The sequence below is a fragment of the Belonocnema kinseyi genome, chromosome 3 (genome assembly GCF_010883055.1).
Source record: "Belonocnema kinseyi isolate 2016_QV_RU_SX_M_011 chromosome 3, B_treatae_v1, whole genome shotgun sequence".
NCBI lineage: Eukaryota > Metazoa > Arthropoda > Insecta > Hymenoptera > Cynipidae > Belonocnema > Belonocnema kinseyi.
The window spans coordinates 92,326,023-92,337,003 of NC_046659.1; the positions used below are offsets into that span (position 1 = coordinate 92,326,023).

The window sequence follows — 10,981 nt, forward strand, 5'->3', positions numbered from 1 at the left end:
TTTTAAAAGATTAAGTCACTTTTTTAAATAGATATAAATATATTACTTTAGTCACTTCTTTTAACGAATTAAAATTAAAAGTTTACAACAACACAAAAGTGAATTGAAATTAAAGGATTTCTGAATTTTATTGATTTTTTTTATTTCCTTTGAATTCTTTGAAATTTCCTTAAAATCCACTAAATTCAATGGATCTTTCTTGGATTTTTAATTTTATAATTCACTCTAAAGACTTTTAAATTCACCTTTAATTATTAAGGACTTTATCAGATTATTATTCACTGATTCTATTCACTCTCATTTATCCAACTTCAATGGATTTTATTTGGGTTTTTCAACAAATTTAATCTATCAATTTGAATTCTTATTAATCGAATTTTGATTTTGTATGCATTTCGTCGAATTCTCTTAAATTATATTAAATTCTTTAAAATTCACTACAATATTTCTGAAATTTGTGGAATATTTTCAATTCTTTGAATATTTGTATTCCTTCAATTTTTTTCATTTTCGTCACATTCCTTTTAGTTCAATCGAATTTCAATTAATTCAACTTACTTGAATTCATATGGAATTCATCTGGAATTCTCATTCATTTATCCTTTTTTCTCTTAGGCATTCAATCAAATTCTCTTGAATTACTTTGAATCCTTCAAAACTCACTCCGATTGTACTGAAATTAGTGGACAGTTTTGAATTTTTTCCAATTTACTTGCATTTTTATGAATTTCATCAAATTCGTCTAATTTCCCTTTAATTCGACAAAATTGGTTTATTTTTGGACCTTTTCCTGAATTTATTTAAACTCAACTGGAATTCTTATAAATTGCATCGAAATCTTTTCGAGTTCAATATAATTGTTGCGCTACTAAAGAATCCTTCGAAAACTAGCTGATACAATTTGAATAGCGAAAATGAAAAAATAGTTGTAAAAGCGATGAAATTGATTGTCATAATAAAAGACATGTGAACTATATTTTTAAACCAACTAAAAAAGTAAAAATTCTTATAGTTACTGTTACTAAAAAAATAGCTAGTTCCCAATTCCTTACTTATTTATAAAAGTATAACCAGAGATGAGTTGTATCTGTATAAACTACGAATACAAATCGGACAAGTCAAAAAATAAAGAAATTTAATTCCAAATATTTTCGTATTTAAGCTTTAAAAGCAAAATTGAAACTGCTTTCAAATTGCGCATTCAAAATTATGAGTGTAAAATGAAATTAAAGGAAAATGTAAAAGATAGTATCATATATTGCCATTGTATCATATCCTGTACTATCAAGTAACATTCAAGGTGTCCGGAACATTGTTTAAAAAAATGTAAATTCATTCCAAAGAAAACTCGATGTCAATATTAGTATTTTCACCATTGAAAATAGAAGAATTTTTAATATTATGCAACTCTGAAATTTATTTATTCTAGAACCGTTGAAAATTATTGTATGGAATTGAAAGTTTTTAAAGAAAAGAAATTCTAATTTGAAGCATTACAAATTTGAAAGAATCCTTAATATTTACAATTGAATGAAAAGGAATTGAAGTTTTATTATTTCTAAACAACACAGGCTGAAAAATAAATAATACAAAATTGAAATTATTCGAAATTGAAAAGTTTTAATCCAAAATTTAACGAATTTGATAATTTCACCATCTTTTCTAGCTTTCTAACTTTTTTTTTATTTTAAATTAATTTGCACTTACCTGAACTTTTTATCCATATTTGTAATCTTTCCTTATTCGTAGCAGGAAAATGTAATAACGATGCACCTTCCGAACATCTGTTTGGGCAACCGAAGAATTGACAGGAATCGTAAATTTTAAAAACCATTTTAAAAAGTTTAAAATAAAAAAACAAACCACGAACCACGCAATTTATATAAACACGCACACACACACACACACACACTCCACACAATCTCACAAGAATTGACGTACACTCCTTTATTATTTTTAGCGCTTCTTTAGCTTTTCCTCTGCACGCAAGTGCAGGGATTAAGCGTATTTAATCCTTTCTTCACCTGTTAGAAATTGACAAATTTTTAAAATTGATGTTCAATATTAAATTTAATTTTAAATTCAATATTAAATTCAACATTAAAAATTAAAAGTTGCAGAAGCCACACGTTCGCTTCAAAAATCACCAACAGGCGATTCAGAATAAAGCTACGAATCTTTCGCTACAATTATCATAGAATTGATCGGATTACTATTCGGTAGGTAACCTTTTATAAACCGTGCTTCCTTGACAACATTAGAATTCTAAGTGTCTCGGACGTCTCGTCTCGATTGAGTTCAATTCAGAAATGAATGATAACCTGGAATAACTTACCTGAAGGTTATTAGAAATTTAGGAAGTGGAAAACTAGATCTAACGCAGCATCCCCCTACGTTATAGGTAGATCATAAAATTAATAATCGTAGACTGACCGAGTTCCCAAATTACCATAACACTTTCTTTGTTTCTAGTGAAAATGGTATTCATTGTTATTTAGGGTACGCAGGATTAAGAGGATTATAAGAATTTATGTACCCAATGGGTCGAAAAATATCCCAGCTAAGTAAGTAGTTACAAATTTAAAAAAAAAAGTTTTATAATAATTGATAATATTATTTTGGTTAATTTTTCATGAATGTCTATACGGTAAATTAATATAATATTAATTTGAAAAATAGGTTTATCTACGATTTTCAATTTTACCTTATATTCAGAGTTAATTAAATCGTTATATATATATTAAATTTTTCAAACAATTTCAAAATTTATTTCCCTGTAAGCAAACATTATATGAAAAAAAAATATATGAAATTATCTAGGATCAAGTTTTAATCTATTATAAATTCAAATCTATTACAGTTTTTATAATTTTAAGCGTGAGTGGAGTTTTCAGACTTTTTAATTTATTGCAAAATTAAATATTATTGTTTAATGTAATATTATTAATTATTAACCACTTAATTAACTATAAATATAATATCTTCAAATCAAATCTTTAGTAAAAATCTTTTCAAATTAGTATCAATAATTTATCGTATCGATAATCAGGAAAAGTTCCACGGAAAATAATAGCTATATCAATTATTATTAAACTTTTAAAAAAAATGGTAACTACTAATTCAGATTTTCTTTCAGCCGAACCGAAAGATGTAGAATTTTAGTCTACGATTCTAATTGAAATATATTATATACTGGGTGGACACGCTGGGGCTTACATACATGGCGAGTTGAATGCTACCTGAATTCCACATTTACTGACAGCGATTAGGGAAAACAGGTGAATCTGAACATAACCGTTTGAAGTTTCAAACGCAACCATGGAAACTATCATAAACTTGAGCCGAAGATCCACGGCCTTGGCCGAATGGCCGCGCCGAGTGCAACTTTAAAGGCGCGAAATACAAAAATACCCCTGTATAATGGCTTCTCCCCTGCTGCTATGCAATTCGGGTAGCATTCAACTCACCATGTATGTAAGCCCAAGGGTGTCCACCCTGTATATATAATGAAAATTATGTAAAATATTAATAATATTGATATTGAATAGCTCCTAATATAGAATCTATTGAATTGAAGATCATACTCTAATTATTATTATACAGGGTGAACACGCTGGGGCTTACGTACATGGCGATCTGAATGCTGCCCGCAATTGCACAACAGCAGGGGAGAAGCCATTATACAGGGGTATTTTCATATTTCGCGCCTTTAAAATTGCATTCGGATCGGCCATTAATAATTAATAATGAAGTGTGACATGTGTACTAGAAGTAAACGTCAATTATTTTCCGTGCCAATAACATTATGGAATGTCTGCTGAGTGACAAATACTATAAAATAATAATAATATTCTGCGATCCCAATGGGCGAAGAGTGAATTGTGTTTAACGCTTATTTGCGGCAAAAAGGTATGTTATGAATATATAGAATATGTATTAAGTAAAGTAAATAAAATATTACATGCGTAAACTTTAAATTGACATTACTTACATTTACTTACAGCGATTAGGACAAACACGTGAATCCGAACATAACCTCGAAATAATGACAGATCGGCCGGGCTTGTTTATTATACTTTTGATTGTTTATTATTTGCCAAAGAAATGTTTTGTGGTTTTGTATGCTTCTTACTGATAGAGCCGGCAGTAATAATTTAAACAATAATTACTCAATAATAATTTAACAAATATGAATTATTAATAATTTTTATAAGTAACATTTTATTCCTGAAATTAATAACTGATATCCATTGTTTTTTTTCACAGATCGATCATAGATGAAATACACATCAGGAAATGCAGATGGATTTTGTGCATTTCACCTGGTTCATTTCAATGAACATCACTGAAAACCCATTATCTCTAGACCTTATCGCAAGACCAACGAGTCTCTAATTTATTTTATTGGTTGACTAAACCAAATTTTATGATGAGGTCCAGAGAAAACATTTTCTAGAATACAAAAAAATCCCTGAATAATTTATTAATTAAAATTCAGACAAGTTAAATTTCTTCGAGATATCCTTTTGATAAACCTATGCCATCAGAATGAATTAAAATAATTTTTCGAGGCTGATTGAATGAAAGTTTGGCAATAAGATCCAGAGACAGCATTTTTTCAAATAGAATAATTTCTGAAAAAATTGGAATAACAATTCTGGCCTAAAATATCTTGTCTAGATTTATATCTGATACAATTCGATCATCAACGAGTCTCTAATTAAAATTATTAATAATTCATGTTTGCTAAATTATTATAGAGTAATTATTGTTTAAATTATTACTGCCGGCACTGTCAGTAGTAAACATACAAAACCACAAAACATTTCTTTGACAAATAATAAACAATCGAAAGTATAATAAACAAACCGGGCCGATCTGTCATTATTTCGAGGTTATGTTCGGATTCACGTGTTTGTCCTAATCGCTGTAAGTAAATGTAGGTAATGTCAATTTAAAGTTTACGCATGTAATATTTTATTTACTTTACTTAATACATATTCTATATATTCATAACATACCTTTTTTGCCGCAAATAAGAGTTAATCACAATTCACTCTTCGCCCATTGAGATCGCAGAATATTATTACTATTTTATAGTATTTGTCACTCAGCAGACATTCCATAATATTATTGGCACGGAAAATAATTGACGTTTACTTCTCAGTACACATGTCTCACTTCATTATTAATTAAACACTTTTATTATTTGTAATTACTATGTAACATAACCTACGTTGTTTTGATACTTGCATCCATTTGAAGTTTCGAACGCAACCACGGAAATTATGATAAACTTGATCCGAAGATGCACGGACTTGACCGAATGGCTGATCCGAATGCAATTTTAAAGGCGCGAAACATGAAAATACACCTGTATAATGGCTTCTCCCCTGCTGTTGTGCAATTCGGGTAGCAGTCAGATCGCCATTTATGTAAGCCCCAGCGTGTCCACCCTCTATAAACTCCTTATCTTTAAAAACAAAATAATGAATTTAAATTTAAATAACATGGATAAAAATAATTAGGTATAATTATTCACAGTATTAATTATAAATTATTTATAAATTATAAATAAATTAACTTTATAAAATTGTACCCTTTTTACCAAGTGAGTAGCAGGTAAGCCACCTTTCATTTTAGTTCCCGAAAAATAACAATAAGGCAAACAGGGCGCGCTTTTGGGCCGTTAATTTTAGTTCCCGGATGGCTAAGGCAACCAAATCAAATACACGGCATAAGCAATCTCCCACCTCATCTCTGGTATAACTTACAGGTAGTTACTGTTTTCGTTACCAAAAATGTAACTGTACAAGTGTACAAACTTGATAACCTTATAACTTTTGTGACCTCATTCGTCAACGCAATTAAAGATTGCGGTTATTAAATTATGAAAATAATATGCAAAATTTGTGTACAAATAGGTAGATTAAAATATGTAATTTTTGTTTAGTTTATAAATTTTCCATTACTGTTAAATTATATTATTCGCGATACTAAAAGATTATGGAATTATTTATTAGCAAACACTACTCTAGATCACTTTTTTTAAATACATACATTACATATATTTGATATAACAATTTTTAATTTCAAACGCCAAAGTCAATGTCATGCTAGGATTTAAGGAAAATTATGTAAGGTAATATGTAACGAAAATACTGCTGTGGAGACCAATCTTATATTTATAATTATTTTATTATTCTCATATATAAAAAATATGTAAAGAGTACAATGTTAGAGTAAACTGTTATTATGCAACAGAAAAAATCTTTAGAAGAACCGATGTAGAAACGTTTAGATTTTTAAATAGATGCATTTTAAAATTGTAACGAAAAGAAATTTTTTAATTTTAGTAAACCCTTCTAATATTAAAATAGGCTGGTTATTAATTCGGCTTTTTCCCCTGCAAAATTAATCTTCTTTTGATTACATTCCGGGTTAGTATATTTATTTTAAGTTGCTTATCCCTCTTATTCTTAATATTAAACTTCTGATTGCTTGTGGATTGTCTTCTCTATCAAATAATTTTGTGACTTATCTTAGTATTGATTAATTCTTGCAATATACCACTCATGTAGAAACAAGTACTCTGAATATTTTGATTCATCATTAACATTTTCTAAAATCTCAATTGTAATATTTTTTTCTCCTTTCCTAGCATGCCAAGTAAATTTATAAATACATTTGGCGTGATCTTCTGTGACAGTATCTTTTACGTATTTCAAAAATTCATTGCAGAAGTTCTTTGCTTTATTGGGATGCCAGTTTGCTAGTGCCTGCACAAATACTTCAGCTGTTATTATACTATACAAAATTAAATAAAATTAGACAGTTTTAAGAGAAAATGTCAGGTTACAAATTTCAAATAGATCATTAATGTTATTCTATGTTATACCTTATTCCCGACAACTTCTAATAATTCATCCAGCGTATATTCTTCTATATTTTCCAGGATTCCATTTTCTGTTCTATATCCGAACAAAACTTTTTCAACGCAGCTCAAAAAGGATTGGCACCATGTTTTTGCCCGCCTAAGATAGAACGAATGATTTCGTTCATGAATTTGATACCGTTTCCCAGTTTTCAGCTCAGCAAATTTAATGTCATTTGCTAAAATGGTGTGTTTCGTTAAAATTTCATTTGAAATGACTCCATCAATTGACCCTACGTAAAGAAGATTATGTTCCCCTAATTTATATGAGAAAACACCAAAAAACTCCGAATTTTCGTCAACCGGATTTGAAGTGTCTGGAGGAATTTCAGGATTATCTGAAATATTAATTTTATACATGTAAATTTTCACTTTTAAAAAATTAATTACCAATTTGTTATTAATATTCCAAATCGAAAAAAAAAACTTAACTCAAGTGGCTTGATTAAATTTCAAAAAGAATAAGAATTTTTGAATACAAATTATTAGTTTTATTATGAATGTTTCAATATGTATTTTTTTAATCAATAAATAAATACAATTGGATTCTAATTGATTCAAAAGTTTCGTCACACGATGGTGGCCCTTATCAATGATTTCTTATAGGAAAATTTATAATATATATGGACACGCTGGGGCTTACATGGCGAGCTGCATGCTATCCAAATGGCACAACAGCAGGGGAGAAGCCATTATACAGGGGTATTTTCATATTTCGCGCCTTTAAAGTTTCATACGGATCGGCCATTCGGTCAAGTCCGTGCATGTTCGGATCAAGTTTATGATAGTTTCCATGGTTGCGTTCGAAACTTCGTATGGATACAAATGTCAAAACAATATAGGTTATGTTATATAGTAATTACAAATAATAAAAGTGTTTAATTAATAATGAAGTGAGACATGTGAACTGAGAAGTAAACGTCATTTTTTTCTGTGCCAATAACATAATAGAATGGCTGCTGAGTGACAAATACTATAAAATAGTAATAATATTCTGCACTTCCAGTGGGCGAAGAGTGAATGGTGTTTAACGCCTATTTTTACTGCATAAAAAAGGTATGCTATGAATAGACAGAATATGTTTCAAATAAAGTGAATGAAATATTACATGCGTAAACTTTAAATTGGCATTGCCTACATTTACTGACAGCGATTAGGGCAAACAGGTGAATCTGAACATAACCGTTTGAAGTTTCGAACGCAACCATGGAAACAGATAAGAGTAAAACTGATGGGGTTTGTATGCAATATCTGCGCAATGTGTGCGCTAAAACGCTAATTGCCAAAGTCGGTAATGAGAACATCTCAATGAATGTGGTCAAATCACCTAACCTCATATCTTTAACAATAATTTAGAAGATTAAATCCCTTTATAAAAGTTTTCAAATAAACATCTCGTCTAATGCAACTCCAGAGGGGACCCCCCACTCCTCGTATTCGTAAGGTGATCTCACAATACATTCCCGTTTCCACGCTGTCATTGGCTATACGGAACACGTGATACCAGTGGTGGGAATTAGGGAAGTTGCGATAGGCGAGTATCTTGAATTGCAATAAAAGTGTTGCAATAAACGAGGTTTCACGTATTAAAATATTGTATTGAAATTACTAGATTTTAACTTATACTATAATTTTGAATGTATGGATTTCCTACAGGGTAGATTTGTTAAAAATATTATGTAGTACAAGAATATGCGTAGAAAAGTGTATGTAGTATAAGTTAAGGAAAATAGCGGAAGAGAACATACGGTGCAACAAATGTGGGTTATGTATGGAAGAATACAGATAAGTGTATTGGGATATTAGGACAAAGGAAGGTTAGAGTTAATAAAAATTAGGTGTCAGGAAACTAGGAGAAGAAGGATCAGGAGAGAGGAAAATGAGCACTAGTGGGAAACAAGAAGAGACGAAAAACAAAAATAGGGGAAAATGGAGAAATAGGGAACTTTATGGGAAATTTGGCATAATGAGATGTACTAATAATGATGACGATGCGGCTAGATGAAAAGGGATGGGAAAGAGGAAAGGGAACGTTACCAAGAGGTTACAAATGATAAGTTCAAGATACAAAGAAGAAGCATACAAAACGCAGACAAATGAGACGAATGTCGATAGGGGTAAGAAACGAATGTATAGGAAGAAGGATAAGGAAGGCATAAAAGAACAAAACATAAGTATGAATTACTAGTAGCAGAGGTAAAGATAGAAGGAGAGAGGTAGAAGGTAGTGGAGGAGTATGTGAACGGCGATGTGCAGGAGAAATCAAAGGAGACTTGAAATATTTAAAGATAAAAAGTAGGAAAGATGGAAAGGAGTTAGGATGGGATAAGGAAATATATCTTCACTGGCATACGCGAACGATATAGTGTTGATGGCAGAGGATATAGTATTGATGGCAAAAGATAAAGAAGGAATGCCGAGTTTAATCACGGTATTGGATAAACACTTAGGGGCCATTCACAAAATACGTGATACATTTTTCAAGAACTTCTGCCCCCCCCCCCCCCTTCGTGATACTTTTTCCATTAGTCTTAACATGAAGAATGATACTTCAGCAGACCCCCACCCACCCCTAAACGTATCACGTATTTTGTGAATGGCCCCTTTGATGGGAAAAAGTTTAATTTAAATATAGAAAAGACAAAGATAATGAGTTTTAGAAAAAGAGGGGGAAGAAAGAAAGAATAGACTGGGAGGTGGAAGGGAGTAAAATTAAAAGAAGCAAAGAAGAAGCCGGTATTAGGCTAAGAAGTAGAGATATGAGGATGGAAGTAAAGGAAAGGGGTTAAGATTTTACAAGAAAGGTATATACGGTTTTCGACGAAGCTAAGAGGGGGGGGGGGAGGGTAGTGAGCTAAAAAGTGTTTGAAGGAGGTAAGAGAAAGGAGAGGGAGGTTGATAGAATTGACAAAATGGAAATAAGAAAGGAGGAAGTTCTCTAGTGATAGAGATATAGGAGAAGAGACTGAAGTAAGCTATGAAGAAGTTGAAAAATGGCACAGGGAGGAAGTTTAGTAGAAAGATGGAGGATGATTGATGAATCAAAATATAATAAATGGTATAGGATGATAAAAAAAATGAAGAAGTACTAAAGTATTTAGAAAAATGATAGGGAGAGAGAAAAAAGCCAAAAATAGCAAGATTTACATTGGAAAGAGAGGTAAGGGTGGGGATATATTAGGCAAAAAAATGGAAGAAAAGGGGAATTCGTAAATGGGAGGAAGAAACATGGGAGCATGGATGGGAAGGATGTTGGAGAGGAATAAAAAAAAATGGAAGTTGGCAAGAGAATATGGTAAAGATTCTAGGGGAGGATAGTTTGGTTTATATGAGGAGTTTATAAACAAGTTGGAGGGGGCTAAAGAAGCAAATGCAATAAAATGAAAGAATGGATGCAAAAGTAATCTCTTGCTCACTGGTTTGCCAGTACATCCACAGTTGTGCTTCCGTTAGAATAAAAATGAGAATCTAGATATAAGTATTTTTGAAAATAGTTATAAATAGTTGTAAATAGTAAGGATAACATAATATAAAATATGTAAGTGATAATATCGTAATATTGATAGATTTCATGTAAACCTTAGAGAGCGTCCATATATTAGGTAATGCTGTTTACGGGGGTTGGGGGAGACAATACTCTGTTATGGTTTTGTTACGAAAGGGGTAGGAGTGACCAACACCGTTACGTAATAAAACTGCTTTAATTAAAACAAAAAATAGGTGAATTATTATTAATAATTTTTTTATTCAAATAAACCAACAAATAAAAAAGGAAATAATTTGTCTGAAATTATTTCGATTTGCAAAGTACGTAACGGCAATGGGAGGCAGGGAGTTCAGCTAATTGTTACGGTCTCGTTACAAAGGGGATGGGGGATCTGAAACCCTCGATTTCAACGTTACGTAATATATTAACGCTCCCTTAGGGGACACATTGTAAATAAAAAAGAATATACAGTCTGTCAAGTTAAAGCGTGGGTGGCTTTACTCGCAGTCGGTAAGGTGTATCGACATGATTTTGGTGTCAAAATATTAAGAAGAGCTCCC

General features: G+C 31.1%; 3 protein-coding genes across 6 annotated transcripts in view; 1 reads left to right on the forward strand and 2 right to left on the reverse strand.

The window, feature by feature from the left end:
• LOC117169046 (protein misato) overlaps nt 1-10,981 on the forward strand; it is a 205,647-nt gene that overhangs the window by 150,746 nt on the left and 43,920 nt on the right. The gene's annotated exons all lie outside the window — the stretch shown is intronic.
• LOC117169050 (decapping nuclease DXO homolog) overlaps nt 1-10,981 on the reverse strand; it is a 76,112-nt gene that overhangs the window by 16,190 nt on the left and 48,941 nt on the right. The window lies entirely within an intron of this gene.
• Nucleotides 6,168-10,981, reverse strand: part of LOC117169049 (decapping and exoribonuclease protein-like) — a 7,893-nt gene continuing 3,079 nt past the window's right edge. The window contains exons 2-3 of one of the 2 annotated variants that reach the window (XM_033355137.1): nt 6,899-7,272; nt 6,168-6,779 (exon numbers count right to left, since the gene is read on the reverse strand). In XM_033355137.1, coding sequence (XP_033211028.1) covers nt 6,543-6,779; nt 6,899-7,272 — 611 coding nt within the window. In that variant the 3' untranslated portion in view covers nt 6,168-6,542. Of the gene's footprint in view, nt 6,808-6,898; nt 7,273-10,981 lie in introns of both variants that reach the window. The other variant, XM_033355138.1, reaches the window with a different exon arrangement.